General features: G+C 35.8%; 1 protein-coding gene across 1 annotated transcript; it reads left to right on the top strand.

The window, feature by feature from the left end:
• The first annotated feature begins 1,532 nt into the window (after positions 1-1,532).
• Positions 1,533-23,284, top strand: vps35l (VPS35 endosomal protein sorting factor like). Its single transcript, XM_084135954.1, has 30 exons — positions 1,533-1,592; positions 2,024-2,123; positions 2,539-2,715; positions 3,821-3,937; positions 4,023-4,047; positions 5,032-5,108; positions 5,194-5,322; positions 6,275-6,359; positions 7,371-7,427; positions 7,512-7,608; positions 8,651-8,698; positions 8,780-8,873; positions 10,280-10,480; positions 12,402-12,448; positions 12,966-13,077; positions 13,195-13,311; positions 14,049-14,102; positions 14,197-14,277; positions 14,358-14,420; positions 15,042-15,127; positions 15,261-15,341; positions 15,433-15,496; positions 16,645-16,743; positions 17,951-18,028; positions 18,836-18,950; positions 20,155-20,294; positions 20,380-20,545; positions 20,647-20,765; positions 22,779-22,925; positions 23,003-23,284. Exons 1-30 carry the CDS (start codon positions 1,576-1,578, stop codon positions 23,099-23,101), a joined length of 2,892 nt encoding a protein of 963 aa, XP_083992080.1. The 5' UTR covers positions 1,533-1,575; the 3' UTR covers positions 23,102-23,284.
• Positions 23,285-23,426: the final 142 nt, after the last annotated feature.

The raw sequence follows: 23,426 nt of genomic DNA, 5'->3' as shown, positions 1-23,426 counted from the left end.
TCAAAGTGCTTGAAAATCCACACACTGCTGACGCCTGTGGTCAGAACAATGTACATGCAGCTCAAACATGCATAAAATCACCATTACAAACCAGTTGCAAAATGTTTTATTGAAGATGCAATCTATTAAACGAAATTAACAAATTATGTAATTAAATATTACATATTTAGTATCTTTATAATATTGTCATATTTTATCAAATTTATCTGAGATCAGAAAAAAAAATATAGACACTGGTTCATGGGTTCACAGAGATGGCCCCTAGTAGTTAACCATTGAAATTTTGATATATTTCGAAATGTTTCAAGACTTCAAGACGTAATGAAGCCTTGTTTACTGAAATCATGTGACTTTTGCAGTTTGATACGTGCTCCGAATCACTGGTTTGAGGCAAATGATTCGCAAAAGTTTAAAAGCTTCACTAAGCATGTTTCAAAAGTGCCCATCACTAGTACGCTTCAAAGCTAACAGACATAAAAGATACAAATCTTGAAGCTTTGCTTGACTTAGACAGCTGAGGATTTGCTGTTGTTCCACATACTGAATAGAAATTGACTTTTTAATCAATTCTTCCATTGTTCCAGACTCCAGATGCCCCAACACCTGTGAAGAGATGACTCGGAGGACTCCAACTCCTGCAAGGACTTCAAATGAAGCAAACTCTGAAACAATATGCACCAATGCAAAATTTTCTATATATCCTAATCATTTGTTAACATGTATTCATTACTTCAATGAGCTCATTGTTTCTGTCTTAAATTCTGCCTTTTATTTATTTTTTATTTAAGACTTAAGCAGATATGCCTTCAGGCATGAGATCTCTTAGGAAGGATGCTTGAGGTTTAAACCTGAGCACACGTACAGTTACTTAAATCTCCAAGATACCTGTTAAAAGATGCTTGTATAATAAATGCTTTTCAAAAAAAATCCTCTTTAAAGTTGGCATGAAACAGAGGTTGCGATAATGAATCCCCTTCTCGAAGAAGGAAAAATGTAGGGCGGGACTTTGATTTTGTCCATGTGAGTGACAGGTTGTCCCGCCCTCATGCTAGTAAACACATCATCAGAGAAGAGCAGAGATGTCTCTGCAAGTGGAAGAGGAAGTTATTTTGATTAAAGATTACGAGGACACATGAATTAATAAATATATTAAATAATGATATGGATAAATGCGGCAATACAAGAATTGTCCATTCTGATTTAATGAAAGTAGATTTACATAGAAAATAATTAACATTTTAAAGAAATTTCCTAAGCGTTTATTTAACATCTGTCAGGAAACATTTTAGATACATTTTGCAGACGAGAAAATGCTCTAAAATATATTTCAGATGAAAACATGCACACAAAGTAGACGTGTGATGTATGTGTGCTGTATGTTGTTGTTATTATTATTATTACTCTCTCTCTCTCTCTCTCTCTCTCTCTCTCTCTCTCTCTCTCGTTGAAATGTACCTTTTTACTGCGAAATACATCAGCCTCATTCAGATAAATAACTTTGAGTACGTGGTGACTTTTATTATGACAGAAGACTCTTATCTCTAACACTTCGGCATCACATGACACTGATTGAAGATGGCTGCAGTTCAGTGGTAAGAAATGTTTACATTTTAAAACGTTTTTGACGCTATCAAACTCGCGACGTAAAATTAATGAATAGAGGAATAATGAAGAATATGCACATTGTAATATATCTGTACTAGCGATTAAACATTACTGTGGACTAGAGGGAGGTGTAACGTTAGTGTTATGACAGCACAGTGATGTAATTTTGATACTACCATGATACTGAGTGAGTACACATAGACAGTACTTAAAGCTATTGCAAAGAATATTATGGTATTGTATTTATACCATGATAACACCACGTTCTGGTCATTATGTCCATCAATCAAACACATCAATGCTATTATGGTGATATGTCCAGAAACACAATCTACCTCTTGCACAAATTATTGTACTTCAGTCACATCTAGCATTGATATGATTATCAATATGACAGTTTTATGTGTGTTTTGCACAGGCACTCTCGGGGCCGTAAATATGAGAGTGAATGGCAGGGGTGTCGTTTGGAGCGTTCAGCAGTGGAGTTCAGTGACTATCATCCACTCAAAGCCATCACGGTACATCCACAGTTCTCATAAATACTCATGTTTTATTTAAAATAATACTGTTTGCTTATTATTACAGGTTTAGTCCTCTTTGAGTAAACAGCGTTTGAGTATGTTGATCATGAATACTTTGGAAACTTTTTTGTATATTGTTTAAATAATTCCATATATTTTCGTTTCATTTCTATTATCTTACCTGTTTGAGTTTCTATCTGTTCTACACAAGCCATTAACTGAAGTCTAATAATGCAGCTGTGTAATAATAATAATAATGCTTCAGTGTATTCTTGACCAAAACACCAAACCTCTGGTTGCTCAGGGAAGGCTGAATGTGTAATAAGCGAATTGTAAAATGCATTGGACAAAAGTAACTTCATGAACAAGTTATTTCAGTCATAAGTTTGGTAAATAACTGTCTTCTTTTCAGGTGACAGATTCTAAATCTCGGCGTGGGGGGCGGAAAGGCAGCACCTCCTCTACATCTTCTTCCTCTAGTTCTGTGGTTCTGGATCCACTCAGCTCAATGCTGGATGGGACCGACCCACTGTCTCTCTTCGCTGCGGCATCTGAGACCCCAACTCTCCCACACAGCATCTCTGCTGGGGTAAAATTCACAAACCTCACACACATACACACACACCAGTAGGAGTATTATTAAAATCATAATGTGCACTTGCACCCCTATAAAAAAGCACTTGTGTAGTGGTAGTATCGGATGGAAATACCATAGTACTTACAGTACATACGTACCATGGAATTCAATGATTACTATATAAACATTTCAAAGGTACTTCAAAGAATCCCATGGTATTATTGAGTATCACTGAATTTTAATCAGTTCAGCACTGCGCTCGGTTCTAGAGCAGGTCAGGCAGGATGAGATCTAGCGGTTTGGGTTCCACACAGTTAATCCAGAAGTTAGTGCAGCTGGCTTGGTACTGGTGAACTCCATACTTGAGCTTGAAGTTGTCCATCTCCAAAGGCCTTTCTGCGTGAATCCACATTGAGCAGACACTCTCCGCATGCCAGTTCTTTGGCATTGCTAATGCCGTGCCTCAATATACAGGAGGAGAAGTCCAGTGAGCTCACATCAGGAGTGAGGTTTGCCAGCGAAATGAAGCCCATCAGGTTGTTCCACACACAGCTGATGTCTTTAAGCAGCTCCTGTAGTTTAAAGAGACATCCACTCATGCATTGTGTTTGTGCATTTTGGGGGCAGAGCAATGAAGGGTTTGTTTTTGGGTTGATTTCAAATATCAACAGTGTTTCTCAGAAATCACTTACTGCACCTTTATGTTTGTGCATAAATTGGAATTTATATGTTTGTATATATAATATGTTTGTATATTGGAAATAGTCCCATTATCTGTTGGTAGTTAAAATGATGTGGCTGTTCCCCTTCTATTTTTTCTTCTCCTGTGGTGAATTATCTGATCTATAAAACAACTGAATATTGTCATTTCTGTTTATATTTTCAATAATTATTTTGTATATATTTACTGACTGAGGCAATCCAGATGTTGTTGTTTTTTTGTATGTAAATGTGCCTTCGGTTGTCCTACGTTGGTTACTGTTTTATGCTTTTGTATTTGTTAATATCATTTCACAATGCTAAATAAAAACTATATACAAAATAATTATGTGGCTGTGAACACGCATCAGACGTTTGTTAAATATGGTCTTATTCACTTTTTACTATTTTGCTTTAGGAGTTGGGGCGTAAACGGCTGGAGAAGGAGGAGGAAGTGGGCTTAGACTTTGAGCCGTGGTCATCTAAACGTGGAGAGATCCTGTCTAGATTCACCACCACTGAGAAACTGTCTATAGTAGGTGCATCAGTTTACAGCTCTTACTCATCCTGTGAGTTTTCACTTTTGACAGACATTAATGAAGCTTTTATTTCTCTTACAGAACCTCTTCATGGGTTCAGACAAGAGTGAGTTCATCGGTTTTGAAGACTCTTTTTATTTGTTCTTGGTTTGTAGCTGTTCTAGTTGTTGTTATTCCAGGTGGCTTGACAGCTCAAAGTCAAATCCTCATCAATTAACCCTCGTCTAAGTCAATGAATTTTATTTTATTTTATTTTATTTTATTTTATTTTATTTTATTTTATTTTATTTTATTTTATTTTATTTTATTTAAATAAATAATTGAGGATTGGTGCCTGACATAAATTTTTAAATTTCTAAATATATATATATATATATATATATATCCTCCCATAGAGGATTTGGGTCTGATATAATTTTTTTACATTTCTAAATCAATCAATCAATCAATTATTATTATTATTATTATTATTGTTGTTGTTGTTATTATTCATTAAGTTTTAATATTAATTATTATTATTATTATTATTTAATATTAATTTTCAAATTAATAATCAATGATTAATCTAGTTTATTGCATTTTTAATAAATAATTCAGGAGTGAATTATTACCTAACAGAAAAACAACTGTTGCAACCTCTATAAAATACTTCGCAAATATAAATTCAGTACTAACTTAAGCCGGCCGTACACGGTGCAATTTTTGCTGATGCAGGGTGTGATATTTATTTATTTATTTATTATTTTTCACTCGAGTGAAAACGCGTGGAAATCGTTGATGCACGTATGGTCGCGGCTCTCAGTGTGTGAGAGGAATTACGAGATGAGCCGAGTGCGTTACGAGCACCTCCCGACCTCCTGATAATGTTTAAACATGCCTAAATAATTCGGGGAGTCGGCCCGATTTTGACCAGCGTATAGGCTGCCCCTGTTGCCAAATCATACACAACCACATCACATAGGCTAGATCGATTAGGCTTTATCGACCCATCCTGACCAGTGCTGAGAAACTAACATATGACATAACAGTGGCATCAGCAACATTCTGTACAATATTTTTTTACACATTTAATAGTTTGACTTGTGTTAAGGTAAAGCATCCAGTCCCAGCTCAGCCGTGTCAGAGAAGGTGCGCACTCGTCTGGAGGAGCTGGACGACCTAGAGGAGGTGGGTCTCATCCGGAGAAGCCTTGTGCTTTAATGTCTTTGCTAGACGTGTTTATGAATGTGCTGTGTGTATTGTGTGTGCTCAGGGCTCACAGAGGGAGCTGTTGAACCTGTCCCAGCAGGACTATGTGAACCGCATTGAAGAGCTCAACCAGTCTCTGAAGGAGGCCTGGGGTTCAGACCAGAAAGTCAAAGCCCTGAAAATCGTCATCCAGGTGTGAGGACGGTGAACACACAAACCAACAGTGCACACTCAAATGACATTTTAAAGGGGCCATGACATGAGAAATCAAATTTGCTTTGATCATATGACATATAAGAGGTCTTTGAACTATTAAACATCCTACAAGTTTCATAGCTTAAAACATCCTCATTATAAACAAAGTATTTTTTTTTAAATCAAGCACCAAAAACAGCTCGTTTTGAGATTGCGGGATATGTGATGTCACACGGGCCAATACATTTGCATATGACTCCCTCCAGAGCAAGACATTGACGAATAGTTATACATCATCACACCATAGGCCCCGCCCACTGGCATTCAGTCGCTTAACGGCCCGGATCGCTTTGGAGGATTATATGTTTGTTCGGAGCATTTTGTTTGGTAAATGAGGCACAATGTAATGGAGAGTTTGCAGATCAACTTGTGTTGAAAGATGAAGCAGCCAACAGTATTAGATCTGACAGCAGCTGGATCATAAACCGTAAGTACATGATTTCATAATGCTTTGTCTGTAAATGACAGTTTTATATGGATAATCTTTCTAGAACACTTACTCACCGTTTACTGACAAGCCTTAAAGGAACTGCCCCTTAAAAACGGATCATTTCAGACAGAGGTTCAGAATGAAGGTTGAAAATAATAGTTTTTCCACTCACTCACACACACACACATATATGTTTTTTGTGCAAAAAAACTTTTTTTACATTATGTTAAACAGTGAACATCAATAAACATACTAAAATATAATAAAAAAAAATCCATGTCATGCCCCTTTTAAGTCAACATAAATTTAAAATTAAGTCTATTAACTTTGATTATATACATATTTCTGGTCTTCTTGTGGATGAAATTATCAGTGCATGTTATTCAAAAGAAAGAAAAAAAGATCATAATCTCTATCAAAATGTAATAACTTTTCCTCACATATTATTTTTGTGTCTCAGTGCTCCAAGCTGCTCTCTGATACATCAGTAATTCAGTTCTACCCCAGCAAGTTTGTTCTCATCACAGATATCCTGGACACCTTTGGTAAGAGTTGCTCATGATAATAATCTTTTTGATTGTTCTAGTGTTGTCAAAAATATCAATATTTAGATATGTATCGATACTGAAAAATATGAAACATTTCCATTACTGCTTTTCTGCAGTATTGATATACCGATAACAGCTGCGCGTTGCCCAAATACATACAAAATGATGTCAAAATGCCTGTCTTGATGAGTTTTCAGGTATCAGTTTTGGAGCGTAAATAGTTAGCATGTTGTGTAACAGTATATTAGATCCGTGCATTAGCTCTTAAAGTGACGGCAGCCTAATAAACCTTCTGCTGTCTGTCATGTTAATAAAGAAAATACAAAGAGAAAATCACTCGTTGCTCTTGACTGAATAACTTTTGTTACTTTAATTGTAAGCATTAGTCTGTATTTAATTTTTACAATAAAAACTATCCGGTGTTATTTTACATTTGATTACTTTAATTTCTGTAATATTTCTACTACATAGTACTGTTAGACCCAGCTTAAAGCCATGTTCATTTCATTTGTCTCTTTATTCAATTGAATTTATTTGTGCTATCATTTTCAATTTGTTTATGTGTTCTTATTTTGTTCTTTATTTTGTTCTTATTGACTGTTTACTTGTCTTTTTTTGTAAATCTAGTTTAACGATTCAAATAAAGCCTCCCTGTGTAAGCTATTACAACAAAATTGCCCAAATTACAAAAACAAATTATCTGTATAGTGGTATATATGGACGTTTTCCCCGTGGTATCGAATATCAGTATTTTTCAAGTTGAAAATTCCAGTATCGTGACAACACTAGTTTTTTCATATTTTACTGACAAACATATATCACTTTTTTTTTTTGCAGCAGCAGCAGCAATAGTTTCTTCATAAATAAGCAAAATTCTTTTTATTTAGATTTGTCAGTGCTGATAAACACCAGCAATAATTTTAGGTCAAGATGAAAAATGTGTTTAAAAGCCGCAAGATAAAAGGAAAATGTCTGTCCTTTGCTCCTGATGATGTCATGTGTGTGCAGGTGGCCTGGTGTATGACAGGATCTTGACCATGTGTGCTGACCCTCATCCTTTACCAGGTAAAATAATATGCATCAAGCTCAGCATATTCTTTTAGCATCTCTGACATTTTCTATTGATTTTCCTATTAATGTCGTTCTCAGAATCGTTCTCCGCTGATGAAGTGAATGACACAGCCAAAGAGACGTGTCTCAACTGGTTCTTTAAAATCGCCTCCATCAGAGAGCTTGTCCCTCGATTGTATCTGCTCAACATGATTCCAGATTCTTATTCCAGTATTTAAGCCTGTTCAATGATCCAATTATATTTTAAAGCTAAAAATGATAAATAAAAATAAGCACGTTAAAACAAACAGCAATGTTTTAAAGGCACCAGCACTTATACTGTTTAGAAATTCTACCATGATTCTACCATGTTTTAGTCGTTAACCCTGTAAAGCCTGACATGTGAACAGGTTATTTAACCTTTTTGACAAAATCATTTTTTGTTAAGAGTTATATTTGATACATCAGGCTTTTTATGGCTCATATTGAATGTTAAAGGAGAATATGAAGCTCATACTTAATGAGTGAAGGTCCAAACTGAGCAGAAATAAGCAATTTGGTGCAGTTGCTGATATTTATATGGCCAAAAGGTAAGATGAAATTCTGATAGCTTGCAGTGTAAATCAATTAGATATTTTTAATTGTATAGCAGTCTACTTACATAAAATGCATATAAATATCAGCTGTCACTCTATATCTGCTAATAATATGTGTTGGTATGATGATATTTAAATGCTTAGTTTTATGATCAAAGCTATAGTTTTTATTGCGGGGCCAAAGCATGTAATGCAATGCAATGGTTGAGAGATCATATTTGATACATTTTAGCATTTATATATATATTTTTATATATAAAAAAAGATTTATGAATATTTATGATTCAAGTAAACTTATTTTGCTTCAGTCCTGTAAGTGTTCAAATTGAAATATTACTAACAATATGAAAGTAATATATTTATCAAAAAGACAGGTGTACAACAACCTGAAGGTGGATACATTTTTAGAATTACATTAAAAGGCCTTTATACTTGCTAAAATAGGATAAAATATCAATCAGACGACAGAAGACATGTATTAGGCTGTGTACAACAGGTTTTTCACCAAAGTTTTGATCATGTTTACACAGGCTTTATAGGATTAAACTGGTTTTCGAGAAAGTTTTGAAAGATTGAAAAAAAAATACCATAAATATGAATTTTAACCTTAAAGTGTAATAGTGAGCCTTGACTTCAGCGCAGATATGTTGAAGCTGCTCTTCTGAAATGCAACCGCTTCTTGACTAAGTCGTAAGTATCTGAGCAATGCTCCTCTTCTGTTCATGCAGGCGGGTAGTTTTATCGGTCTGATGTCTTCTCTCTGTCCTTCAGTGGGATTCAGGAGACGCTGCAGAGATTGACAGCGATGATCAGAGGAATAGGAGATCCGCTGGTGGCTGTATATGCACGGGCGTATCTATGCAGGGTGAGAAGAATAAAGCTCTCTGATCGTATATTGCTGTGTTTTTGCAAGTTATGGGAGAAATTAAGCTTTGCTGCTCAGAACGATGTAAATGCAGCAATAATTCAAACATGCATAAAAAACACCTTTTACAGACCAATTGGAAATGTTGTACTAAAAGTGTACATTTTTTAAAATGCAATTTCACAAATCATGTAATACCTTTAAATATGAAGTGAATTACATAATGTTATTGGTTACACTTTACAACGAGGTTCATTAGTTAACATTTGTTAATGTATTAACTAACATTAACTACCAATGAGTAATACATTTGTTACAGCATTCATTAATCTTTGTTAACGTTAGTTAATAAAAACACAGCTGTTCATTGTTTGTTCACAGTGCATTAACTAATGTTAACAAATACAACCTTTGATTTTAATAGTGTTAATAATGTTGAAATGAATATGAACAAAGATTAATAAGTGCTGAAGAAGTATTGTTCATTCTTAGTTCATGTTAACTAAGGCAGTTTACTAATGTTAACTAGTGACCCTTATTGTAAAGTGTCACCATGTTATTTTATTAAATTGTAGGGTGTGTCATGTTTTTGGAGAGCTTGGTTAATCAGGCCAGTAATAGACTATTAACTACAACTCTTATTTTTTATTGATGTGTCATTAAATGTAAAAAAAAATTTGATCTGAGATCCAAGGTAAAAACCACATAGACACTAGTTCATGGGTTCACAGAGACCAGCAAACTTTGGCGGCGAACCATTGAAATTTCAAAACAGTTATGATGTAATGAACCTTTTGTTTCATGTGAAATCATGTGACCATTTGGTACGCACTTCAAATCACTGGTTCGAAACAAAAGATTTCGAAGCTTCACAATGCAGTTTCGAAAACTAATTTAAAAAAGGTTTCATGTATGACAACTTATTTTTCACTATAGGACAGGAGTGCAAATCTCAGTTCCTGGAGGGCCACAGCCCTGCAAACTTTAGCTTCAAAACCTAATAAAACACGCCTGATCTAGCTAACCAAGTCCTTCAGGGTTATTTGAAAACTACAGGTGTGTGTGTTGCTAAACTCTGCAGAGTTTTACACCCCTGCTATATGAAGTGGTGTTTCATAAGCCGCTTTTCCACCGCTGTTGCGTCACTAAGGCAATGACTGACGCATTTGTATTACATCCCATAGAGCTCCGTAATCAGCCCCACAGTGGAAAATGAAACCGTATCCGTACCGGCTGGGCCGGATCGGCACGGAATGGAACGGTTAAGCAATAAGAGCAGTTTGGGCCAATGGTGGAAAAGTGGCTGCACTTTCAATTTTTACATGGTGATAATAAAACAAGCAAAAACCCTGTAGATTGAAAATGAAGTATATTGTAGAGACTCTAGCTATCTATCTTTCTCACAGGTTGGGATGGAGGTAGCGCCACATCTGAAGGACAGTCTCAATAAGAATTTCTTCGACCTTCTGGCCTCGTTCCGTCAAATTCATGGGGAAAGTGTGCAGAATCAGCTGGGGCTGCAACGGGTGGAGATTCCCATCTATCTGACCCTCTATTCTCCTGCCATTCACTGGATTCTGCAGTGTGTGGCATACAGAGCACCAGAGGTACATACACACACTCCACTCAGAGGAAATGCCTGACTGATTGTTTAATTTGTATTAATCCTACCTTGCATTCAAAGTCAGATGTGGAATTTTCCTACCTGATAACTCGTACTTCCACCCATAAAAGAGTTCCATTAAATGCTTGGAAGATGATGTATAAGAAAATCTTATGACAGTGCTACCATTCGCTTTGCAGATATTGATTATCAACAAACATGTCTCCTAGCAAATTGTGCAGTAGACAACCTGTTTCTGCAAACATTTGTTAATGATTTTATTATCATGTAATGTAGAAACAATGCTTATGTGACACCATGTTCAGTTGCCGCATCTCAGAAAATTGAAAGTGGTATATTTATGAGAAAGTATTTTATGAGAAAGCAAACATATGAATTGTAACTAGTGATGAACAGAAATGAATTTTTTACCAAAATCTAAATTAAAGTATTAATTTAGCCAAAACTTTTAAATAGTTTATTTAATAATCAACACAAAAACTTTTTGTATATAAACATTTCAATTGCATATAAGTCAGTTTTATATAAACTTTGTATTGATATAATTAGGTTTCTACTCCAATTTAATGTTAAAATATAAATATTTAAACAGTGGCTGCTGTTGACAATGAGAATGAGGGTTACATAATTTGAGAAAAAAACAAATTCCATTTGAATTTGTTCATTCAAAAGTAGACATTTCAAACTTTCTATAGATATATTCCTCATGTCTGTGAGGCAAGTATACGCTGCGCTTTGGTGAATTTTTATGACGTGTTACTGAGACCGAGACGGCAGAATTTTCATTATTTTACAAAAGCACAACGTTTTGTTTTTGTGAGTTTACACAAATAAAAGTAGACCCTTTACAGTTTGCATTACTCTTATCTGTATGAACAAAATTGACGGAGTATTTTAAGTTAAATGCAGTGATCCTGCTGGAATGTCATGCAGTAAGTGCGCTCTCCACACAAACACTTGAATAATTTCCTAATAATAGCGCCATTTATCTAGGTTAACATTAGAGTGAGCATTTTTACAATTTTCCTGCAACTAACCAACTAATAAAATTTTGGTCGACCAATCTTCTAGTCGACAAATGGTTAGTTGTTCCACCTCAGCAGTGTAAAGACTGCGTTTGTCGATGTTGATCATCTGCATGTCGCTAGTCTCTGTACTGTGAAGTCGCTTGTGGGCGTTCCTAGTGCTGTCGCTCTAATGCTATTGGTAGACTGCACGTCTGGCCATACCTTTAGGAAATGCAATCACAAGTGATATATAAAACTAAGATCTCATTCTAATTTGACTAGGAATAAGACTTAAAAGAATTAAAAGTAGCATTCTGCTGTTTGAGAGTGTTGTGATATAAACTACAGCAATGCTCAGTGCATTAAATCATTAACCAGATTAACGATCAATCAATCAACAAATTTAATTCACTCATACTGTTCAAAATTACTAAAACGTCATTGCAATCAATTTTCTTGTCTCTAATAATCAACATAATGCAGGGGAAACTGTAAAATGAACTGCAGCAGTGCTAAACTGTTCACTGCATCATATAATTAACAACACAAACTATCAATGTATGAATCAAACTCACAAGACTGCCGACAGTTTCTTTTCCACACATCATTTTATTATATCCATGTGTGTGTTTACAGTCAAATAATATAAAACAGTGAAATCGCTCCAGAACTCTGTCATGTCTTGCCTGCACTCGAGACAGTGACGTGAGCTTCACAGTCTTCACTCCTATTGGTTGTCGCTCGCAAAAGTCGCTGCTCAGTTGCATAAAGTTGAAATTTCTGAACTTTTGTCGCATGACTCCTGTTGCTTGACACGCCAACATTCTGTCACCAATGGTCACTGTCGCTCGTGTCGTGATTTTGATCAAATGTGTTTGATCCATTTGTCTTTTAAAGGTTCTGCTAACAGAGATGATGGACAGATGCAAGAAGTTGGGCAACAAGTAAGATCTCTTCACTGAGGAACATTTTACAACTTAATATCTATGACCAAGAATGATGAAAAATTAAGCTTGAGACTCATTATGAATAATGTCTTGTTTAGTCGCATTGGAATTTTGTTTTCTTCATCTTGTACTACTGCAGTTATTATCGATCATAGAGCCAGACATTCTTGATAAATAGTTTCCTTAGGCATGTAATTAATTACTGAATTGGTTGTGATATGTGCACGAATGATGCCTCAAATCTGTCTTGTGGATGAGAGTGACTAACATTTTTGCTTAGCAGACGGACGAAAAAAACCCCAAAATAAATTCCCATCGAGACCTGGTCTAGAGACCAGAATATCATAGATATTTGGTGGTGGGCTCTTTTGACCATTAAGCAGCCACCCAGAACAGCCTAGCATTGTGGTCAAGACTTTTACATGGGCAAGCGTCTTTAGACAATGTAAAAATCTTTATCTTACAACTGCAGAATTTATGGTGTTTGAAATTGCAGTATAAATTTTTCCTATAGTGCTCTCCTGCTGAACTCTGTCATGTGGGCGTTCCGGGCAGAATTTGTTGCAACGAGAGCAACAGACTTTATTGGCATGATCAAAGACTGTGATGAAGCTGGATTTCCCAAGGTGACAGACACACACACACACACACACGCATACCAAACTGCACACAGGTCCAAAACACTTTGGTGAATATCAGTGTCTATGTCATAGTTTATTCTCATGATTCTCTCTGTTCTTCAGCACTTGCTGTTTGCGTCTCTGGGTCGCAGTCTGTCCTGTGCTGACCCTCCAGAGAGCGAAAGACTCTCCATACTCAATGAAGCCTGGAAGGTCATCACTAAAGTGCGCGGCCCAAGGGTAAACAACTGTGAAAGTTTTAAAGCACACAGTATAAAAAAGGGAATCTGTAATAAGAATTAAATACAGATTTGAATAAAATGAAAATAAACATGTACTCAGTTACATCTGCATTTGTGGAATTGCATTGGCATCGAATGCAATGCCACTATTACATTTAACTGTATTTATCTGACTGTTATCAATTTTGTAGCAGTAAATTAGGAGGTCATATCGATCACAAGTTCAGTATGGAGTGCCGCAAGGCTCAGTACTAGGACCATTGCTTTTAACCCTACATGCTATGTGTGGTGTAAATGCCTGAAAAAGTTCATGGGACCAAAACATTGTTAAATAAATAAATTTTGATAAGTTTTACAAGTTGGGATAGTGAGCAGGATTTATTTTTCTAGTTTATTGCACCCTAGTTTATTGATTTAATTATTGGACCAATGCCTGCAAACCTAATAACCTAGAATACTGTCTAACTCTTAATGGATGTTCTGTCAAGTCTTTGCCTTAACTTAGGAACCTGGGTATTTTATTTGATATCAATTTGTAATTTAAAAAGACACATTTCTTGCATTTGTGTTTGCGTTTTTCCATCTTCTAAATATCTTTAAATTATGACAAAGTTCAAAGTTAACTCATGCATTCATGACTCAAGCTATTGTCTAAAGCACTATATACCTGTAAATAATGATGACTTGACTTTAATCCATTCACTGCTTTTTGTTTGTATTATGTCTATGACTCAGGATTACATCAACTGTGCTGAGATCTGGGTGGAGTTCACCTGCCGCCACTTCACAGTGAGTTATCTGCTCTGTTTGCCTGAAGCATCAGGTGTTGCAAATCATTATTTGAACAGAATTTTTAAAAACTTTTCAAATTTCTCCCTTGTAGAAACGGGAGGTGAACACAGTTCTTGCAGACATTATCAAACACATGACTCCAGACAGAGCTTTCGAGGATGCTTATCCACAGGTATGCAAAAAAACATATACACATGATGTTATATGTTGTTGATGTCGCCACCATTCATCCCCCTTCTTTTGTGTTCTCAGCTGCAGTCAGTGATAAACAAGATCCTTCCCTACTTCCATGACTTCTCTGTGCTCTTCTCTATGGTATGACCACAGCAATCATTTTTACATTTTTAATTTTATGGATCATGGTGGAAGAACAGAAATGCTCTAATTTACCCCTTAAGTGGTCTGTGAAATGGAAGAATAAGCTATATAAAGTTACCTGAAATTACATTTTAACAATCAACCTTTGAAAACAGTTTTTGGTGCTGTATGGCTAAATTAAAATCTTTTTAAAATAAAAAAAATACTTTGTCAAAATAAAAAATAAAAAATGTTAAACTTAGTTTACAGATCTATGTTTCAGTTGAGACTTTTGAAAATGCATTATACATACCAGGAAATAAATAGGCGTAGTTATTCAAATTAACAGTAATTATTTTTTATGTTGTGTCATAATACTAATTGGATGAATTTAATTAATTTGTTGTGTTTCGCATTTCTTTGAATTGCAATTCAATAAATTCTTCTTACTGTCATTCCAATTCATATCCAATTTTAACATCCTATTGGGCAAATTCAGGTAAAATTCCTTTAAATTTTGCTAAACAAAAGCAATTTTACAGGAACTTTAAAAGAAAATATCATCAGTAATATAAAATAAACTAGTATGATCATAAAATGATTTGTTTTTGCTGATGTATAGAGTTTTAATGATTGCAGGAGAAGTTTTTGCCCTTTCTGGATATGTTCCAGAAAGACAGTGTGAGGGTGGAGGTGTGTAAATCAATCATGGAGGTCTTCATCAAGTATGTTTTTCACTCACTATTCAATATTAAAACTCCACTTCCTCTGTGTAGCTAAACAAGTGTTCAAATACTGGGAAGAGGATGGTTAGTGTTTATTCTAGTTCTAGTTACAAGGTTTCTCTCTTTTGTTTAGACACCAGCAGGAAGCAACGAGAGACCCCGTCATTCTCAATGCGCTGCTGCACATCTGTAAGACCATGCACGACTCCGTCAAGTGAGTGAGATATATATTAATGTGTCTCACCATTAATGCAGAATAAGGGAGTGTTACATTGACGTGTTTGCATGTGGTCTTTGTGTTGTAGTGCTCTAACTCTAGATGATGAGAAAAGATCTCTGGCTCTTCTGATCAACGGATTTATTCGTATGGTGAGTCTCTGTCCTACAATGCTGTATATCAGTTCTAAAAAAAAAAAAATTCAATTTGCTTGAACTGGAAGCTAGTTCTTCATTTTGAGAGCTCAACTGTCAAAAATAAGAACTGCCATCATGTCATGTCAAGCCAAAATGTTTCAATTTGTTATTTTCTAGTAACCATATACATCATCTTGAACAATGAGATGATCTGGGTTATAAACATGCATCAAGAGCTGTGCCATTTCATCTCAGAATAGAAAAAAATTTAAATATACAAAGATTTGTCAATTGTCATTCTTATTATTGTAATGCAAAGAAATACATAGTGATATATAATTAAATTGTTAAAGTGTAAGTTTGCTGATTTTCAACCCACTTTGTATGTTACACTGTTAGTAGTATATGGAAACGAACAGTGGACTCTAGGGCTTTTGTGAAAGCTAGATTGTACTTCCGCATTTTTGTGTCCCTGTCCATGCACAGTTGGATCGACAGAGGGTTGTTATTGTAAGAGAAGGTTCATCACTGAAAATTGTATCATACTTTGTCTACTTTTTAAACAGAATTTTGGTAAAAATGGAACACTATGGCAACAGCCTCCTTAGTTGTACACAATGGCATTTTGCTTCGGGGGTTAGCTTCCTCTTCTTCCAAATTAACTGATGGAATGGCAGGTTTTTTTTACCCTCCTAGGTTTGGCCTAAAACACTGTTTTTTGTCATCCAGTTTGAAATGTTGACTACAAATACAAAAGTTTTTCAGCTTTTTCGTTGTGGCGTTCTCTTCAAATGTATGATTCTTTGCATCCTTTAGCCACTGCCCTCAGGAGTGCAGGAAACCGAAAGAAACTCACTCCCACTAAATGTTTACTCTTTGAAATCTTGCACCTGGTAACAATACAGAACAACACCATTGTGACTGAAAGTTTACTACTTAAGCAATATGGTATTTGACTCTGATCAGGCCTATCCAAAATGAGCAGACTGGAAGTGGCCTTGGATGGCAACATGCTCAGTGCATCATGGGTGTTGAATTTTTTCTACCTTCAATTTGCCCGTGCTAAAGTGCCCCTTAAACTGGAACGGTCAGAGTCGGCATCTACAATATGACCTATACAGTCTTACTAACTTTTTTTGTATTTTGGTCCTTTGTTTCATTAGGTGTCTTTCGGGAGGGACTTTGAACAGCAGTTGAGTTTCTGTGTGGAAGCCCGAGCAACCTTCTGTAATCTAGAGCCCGTCATCATTCACCTGATACATGTGAGCACCCTTTGTCTTAAGCAAGTGTTATGTATTAAATCAGGGGTTCTCAACCTTTTCTGTCAGTCAAAATCCTTTAATGTCAGATATTTACTTGAAGCACCTCCTGAGATTTTAATTTCATATTTTAAAGCTACACTGTGTAGGATTTTCTCCCATCTAGCGGTGAAATTGTTTATGACTACCAACTGAATATTACTTTCTAGCCCCTCCCATTCCGAGGGTGTTTTAACTCCTACGGTGGCCGTATTATTTCAAATCTGCCGGCAGTCGAGAGTAATCTCCCTCTCGCATTCGTCTCGGTGCCACTGAGTGTAAAAACGCGAAAGGCGAAGCTTGAATTTCCAGGTATGTCCCTCTTTGGCTAATGTATTTTCAAGATGGATGCCGCCATTCGAGCGACTCGTTTGTATGTATTATAAATGGCAGATTATACACTTACGAGAATACTTGATTAGTTGGTAGAAGTAATTACACATTAATGAGCACATATCATTTTGAAAGAACAAAGTGTTTTTTGCTAAGAATCAACTTAAAAAATTACACAGTGTAGCTTTAATAATTTAACACCACATCTGCATGTTCACACTTATCTGATGTTGGTCACATGACATCCAGGTAAACAAATAAAATATAGACTTAGATTATAGATTTTTTTTAAATGTATGTTTTTATTATGATTTAATTATTAGCTTTCATCAACTTATGAACCCCTTGCGGTTGCATTCTACATACCAGGGAATAAATTATTCTAATTAATGATAATAGTTATTATTCAGGATACTAGAGCTGAACTTACGAAATTCCTATTTTGTCTGTTGCATTTCTTTGAATTGCAGTTTAGTAAATTCCTCTTATTGTCATTCCAATTCAAATTTGAATTTAACATCCTTTGGGACCAATTCAGTTCAGATTCCTTCAAATTTTGTCCATAATAATTTTACAGGAACTTTAAACAATACTTTCAATAATATAAAAGAGTCTCAGCTGCTAACTGATAAGCATGCCTTAACAATTGCTTATGATACAGGGCTTATTAAAACATTATTTATATTAAGTCTTTTACCATATATTTTTAATGTCCTGTGTGTTTTATACTAGTAAACAAATTAAAAACTATTTGGAAAATGCTGTAAAGTCTAATCTGTTAGTGTAATGGAGTGCTGAGTAACCGTATGTCATGATGAAATGAATGTCTCTCTTACAGACGGTGAATCAGCTAGCCATGGAGACCAGACGTGTGATGAAAGGCAATCACTCACGTAAAACGGCTGCTTTTGTCAGGGTTGGTTTATTCTTTTTACAAAATGTTAATGTGTGAATCTCATGAGAAACTTAAAAAAAAAAAAAAAAAAAAACACATTTTAACAAATAAATTAAATCACTAAGATGTGTAAGGTAGTTATATAATTATATTTTTTCTGCATTACAGTAATGACAACTGAAGGAAATGTGCTTAATTTTTATTAAATAATAATATAATGTAGGTTTAATTTCCTTATGTAAAATTATTCTTTTTGTAGTGAAATGTGGACATATTTTTGACAGGTTTGGTTGATTCCACCTAATAATGTTGGATCCAAGTCAAGTCACCTTTAATTATAAAGCGCTTCATACAATACAGATTGTTTCAAAGCAGCTTTACAGTAATAAACAGTAGAAAATAAAGATCAATGATGCAAACTTCATCAAATATAAGCCGCTCTTCAGAAGACAATAGTGTTGATTCTGTTCAATAACTGTAAACTGTTCATCAATTCTGAAATGAGTTCAATTCAGCTATCAGCTGCTTTACAGAAGACAAGAGTGTCATTATTCAGATCAATTCGGTTCAATGTTGATTCAGTTCAGTTCAATAACTGTCGATGTTGCTAAATTTATCATTTATGACATGAAGTAGAATCGGCTATAAAGCAGCTCTGCAGAAAACAGTGGTGTCATCATCGTTCAAGTTTTTGTTCTCATCAAATAGTGTCAGTGCAGTCAAATTGATAATATTACTGAATATTAACTGCCTTTTAAATGACTTTATCCTGTTTTATCCTATAAGTGACTGAGCTTTTGCTGCCTGTTGTGTGTTGTCTATTTCCAGGCGTGTGCTGCCTACAGTTTCATCACCATTCCATCTCTCACAAGTATCTTTAGTCGTCTCAACCTATACCTGCTCTCTGGACAGGTAGCGCTGGCCAACCAGTGTCTGTCCCAGGGTGAGTGCTGGAGCCTCCCATACACAAAATATACCTTTTGTACATCCTTGTTCCTGCCTCTAATGGAGAATGAGGATTTAATTACCCTTCATTCAAAACTTTGGAATCTTTAAGATTGTATTAATGTTTTTGAAAGAAGTCTCTTATGCTCACCAAGGAAATACAGTCACAATGGTAATATTGTGTAATACTATTACCATTTAAAATAACTACTATTTTAGCATATTTTAAAATGTAATTTATTCCCTTAATAAAGGCCCTTTCACAGCAAAGATGACAACGATAAAGATGTAGTTTTAAAAATTTATCTAAATGTAAATGAATAGCAGAATCCAAACCACAACTATAACGGTAACGGCACAGAGAAACGATACAATTGGAATCACTTTCACAACAATTTTTTTTTTTTCCAGATGATGATAAAAGCACTGACAGCCAGTCAGAATCCATCCTGCTTTAAAGAGCTCGAGCATTTAAAGCGGCAGACGACAGAACGTTGGTGTGGATGCTAATATAGTTATCAGTATAGCTATTTTAATGAAATTAAAAGTCAGCTTTGCCATCACAGGAGTACATTTTAGAATATATAAAAATAGAAATCAATTATTTTCGGGGCTGTTTACACGACTACAGCGTTTTGGGTGCCTGAAAACGCAAACTTTTGAAAACAGGTTTCTAAGTGCATGTTTTTGAGAACGGTCTCCGTGTAAATGACAAAAACACTAATCTCTGAAGACGATGACGTCATGCACATGCATATTACGTGTTCAGTCTGTAGTGTTTCAACGCCATCTAATGGCCTGGCAGCAGAATACAGTTTTTAGTCGTTTTCGCGGATCCGTGTGAATGGGGATCGTTTTGACAATGGTGTCGTCTGTACGCGGAAAACTACTTCTCCATTTTAAGCAAATCGTTGTAGTGTAAACGTAGCCTTAAATTGTAGTGATGTTTCGCAGTATTACTGTTTGTACTGTATGTTTTTTATCAAATAAATGTAGCCTTGGTGAGCAAAAGAGACTTCTTTCAAAAACATTATAATCTTGAAGATTCCCAGCTTTTGAATGGTAGTGTACAAAACTGACCTCAGATCGGTTTCAGAGATCAGCCTCTACCATGATCGACCAAGACTGGGTGTGATATTAATGATTTGATATGGACTGAGAAAATGTTGAAAAAAAAATTAATTTCTGCGTCCATTTCTCAGCGGACGCGTTTCTAAAGGCAGCGGTCAGTATTTTGCCGGAAGTCCCGCGTACCATCAGCATTGAGGGAAAACAGCGATCATCAGAGCCCTTCTTTCTCGAATTCATTAACAACTTCCTCTCCACACTGCTCGTAGTGCCGGTAATATATGCGTAAACATTTGCACGAATGTTCTAGCCATCTCTCTAGTGCATATCTGAGCGCCATTGTTCACTATGTCTCATAGGACCATCCGGAGCAGGGTGTGCTGTATCTGGTGCGAGGGCTCTTGAATATGGTGCAGGACTACACCTGGGAGGACAACAGTGATGCCAAGGTCCGCGTCTACATCAGCGCTTTACCATTGCTAGCAGCAATGAGCCAGGAAAGCTATCTCTACACCATTCCTAAAGGTACCGCACTGAATCAATGCAGAAAGCTACTCTAACAAACATCATCTTAAAGTCTTTCTGACATTGAATTCTAAACGGAATCTCTTTTGCTCTTGTTGCAGTGGATTCCAATGAAACCCTCTATGGAGGAGATCCCAAGTTCATCGCAGAGATCAACAAGCTGTGTGAGACTCTGATTGGTCAGGTTCTGGATCATTTAAAGACTCTGGGCCGAGATGAGGTGAGCATTAATCCAAGATACCGTGTCTCTAAAAAGTATCTGTAATCTTATAAATGTATGAATGTCCCCGCATTAGATAACAAAATATCATAGTATAATAGCTTGTTAGGATTTACATGATAAAACAATAATTATAATGATTAAAATAAAATAAAAAAAAGTAATGGAAATGTGCTTGCTGACAATGTACATTAGAGGGTGACCGATTTATAGTTTTTGCCGATTAATCGGTCGATAGTTACTTCTTGGAACTATCGCTAATCGGGAAAATTCAGTGCTGATAGTAGCCGAACATTTGTTTTGGGGGTTTGTTTGATTTATTCGTGTTCTGGAGCTTGAGGGTTCTATAGTCTTTGGTTTCACAGTATAAAAGCGCCCCTAGAGGTGAAATGACACCAATCACAGACTCCACATGCAGTTTGTTGTGAAACAGGATGATGCTTTGCACAGAGACACTGAAGAAAACTGATAAAAATAGCTGTTTCCATCCAAAGTTGCGAATTTAAATTATTTGCAAAATTTGAATATCGCATAAAACATTTGCGAATAAAGCACCATTTCTGTCCCATGTGTTCAAGAGAACAAAATCGTCACTTCCTGGGAAGTTGACGCAAAATATCTGTAATAAAAATGGAAGTTAATGCAATTGAGAAAGCCACTGTGGCTCTTTGTTCGTACATCATAAATTTCTTGTATCCTAAAATTCTCGTAGCTATTATATTGTACAAACTTTTGATGGAAACACGAATATGATGCACTACTGATACAAAATCAGTAAAAATAAGAAAATGATTAACCTTGCATTAAAAATGTATGGCAAGAAACCTTGCACAAGGCGGAAATTCAAAAACTGTCCCAATCACCCTTAATTCACCCTACTTATCGCCATTTTTCTGGTCACATGATCTGTTGAGGCAAAGTCATGACTTTTTGTTTTATTCGGTAAATGTGTTTCCATCATAGTTCATGCGCATGTTGGGTTATTGGATAAAAATAATTGGGTAACACTTTATTTCGATAGTCCACTTTAGACATTCTACTGACTATAAGTAACTTGGCAACTAAAAGTCAACTTATTCTCCTAACCCAAACCTTAACCTAACAGTCTACTCACAGTCTACTAATACTCTAATGAGAGTTAGTTGACATGTAGTTGAAAAGTTACTTATAGTTAGTAGAATGTCTAAAGTGGACTATCGAAATAAAGTGTAATCAATAATTATCCACCTTAATTGAGCTCATAGATTTTTAGAATTTATGCACATCTTGGCGTTTCCATCCAGTGTGTTTTTTTATTTAAAAAAAAGAAAAAAGTATGCAATATCCCAAAATGCACATAAAAGTAGGTGGGTGGAAACAGCGAAATGCTAAAGTATGTGTACAGTACACATTATCATTATGGTACAATAAATCAAGGTCTGTGATGGTAACCTCTCACCTTTCATCTTAATACGCTGATTTAAATAATCAAACCACCAAAGATTCACTTCTGATATGTGAAGATCCAGTGAGCTTTTATTTTTGGGGGTTGAGAGGAGATATTGCTATAAACATGAGCAATGTTAAGTATATCTTTATTTTAAACTCAGAATATTACACAAACCTGCAAAAATTAAGTGTTAAATTACACAAACATAATATTTAATCTTACTTTATTAACCAGTGTCTTTGCTGCTGACCTTCGATGATCCAATTCAACCATACTAATAAGCAAAACTGGGTTAACATTTTTTTTTTTTTTTTTTTTACAGTACGTGCACTTGTATGTATTTACAGTATTCTTACCCAAGAAAGTACTGGGTAATATAAGGTAACTACAGGGTTACAATTAGGTTTAAGAGTAGATTCAGGTTCACAATTATTTAATTGTTTAGGGAGTAACACAATGTTGTAATGCATTACTTTTAAAAGTAACTTTCCCCAACACTGTGTGTAATATTATTAATGTGTATGATTTTGCATGGCTGCAGGTCTGATATGTTATATCTGTGCTGATGTGTGTGTGTGTGTTAGGGAGTGCGCAGGCAGGGCAGTCTGGCCTTCTCTCTGTTCGGCTGTCTGTTGGCTCACGGTGATCTACGGAACAACAAACTCAATCAGCTGGCTGTCAACCTGTGGAACCTCAGTCACAAACACGGCTTCTGTGAGACACGCACATCGGTGAGTCGTATGCACACACATGCGGTGACGTTCAGCTGCAATATGACGCCTTGACCCATGTCTCTCGTCCTCTCCAGGTTCGGACTCTAGAGTACATCAAACATCAGGCACAGCTGGCTGACATGAGCCATCTCTCTGACATCACAGCACGTCTGTCTCTGCAGTCCCGAGCCTGACGCGTGACAGGCTGTCAGAAACCCTGAAACCATTACTAAAACTAACCTGTAGTTCAATCTTCTATCAAAAATCTAATCATTAACCTATTCATATTTTTTATTGTCTGTGTCAGTTTGCACTTGTTTTTGTACAGCTTGTGTGCATAACATAGGAATTATGTCATAAAATACTCTAAATCATAATGCCTTGTTGATTTTGTTTGAGAACAGACAGGTTTGAGGACTTCAAGTTCAAAACATCTTTGTTTCTCGGGATGAGTTTCTGTCAGAACTGGTTGGTCACAGAGCTTATTTTCTGCAATAATCCAAATCATGTAAAACTCCA

This window comes from Abramis brama (genome assembly GCF_963993115.1).
Source record: "Abramis brama genome assembly, chromosome: 14".
Taxonomy (NCBI): Eukaryota; Metazoa; Chordata; class Actinopteri; order Cypriniformes; family Leuciscidae; genus Abramis; species Abramis brama.
This window is presented reverse-complemented; position numbering and strand designations above follow the sequence as displayed.

Coding starts and splice junctions, on each gene's coding strand:
- vps35l (XM_084135954.1), top strand. Junction 4,048..5,031: donor CTTCATGGGTTCAGACAAGA/GTGAGTTCATCG, acceptor ACTTGTGTTAAG/GTAAAGCATCCAGTCCCAGC. Junction 15,342..15,432: donor ACCATGCACGACTCCGTCAA/GTGAGTGAGATA, acceptor TTTGTGTTGTAG/TGCTCTAACTCTAGATGATG.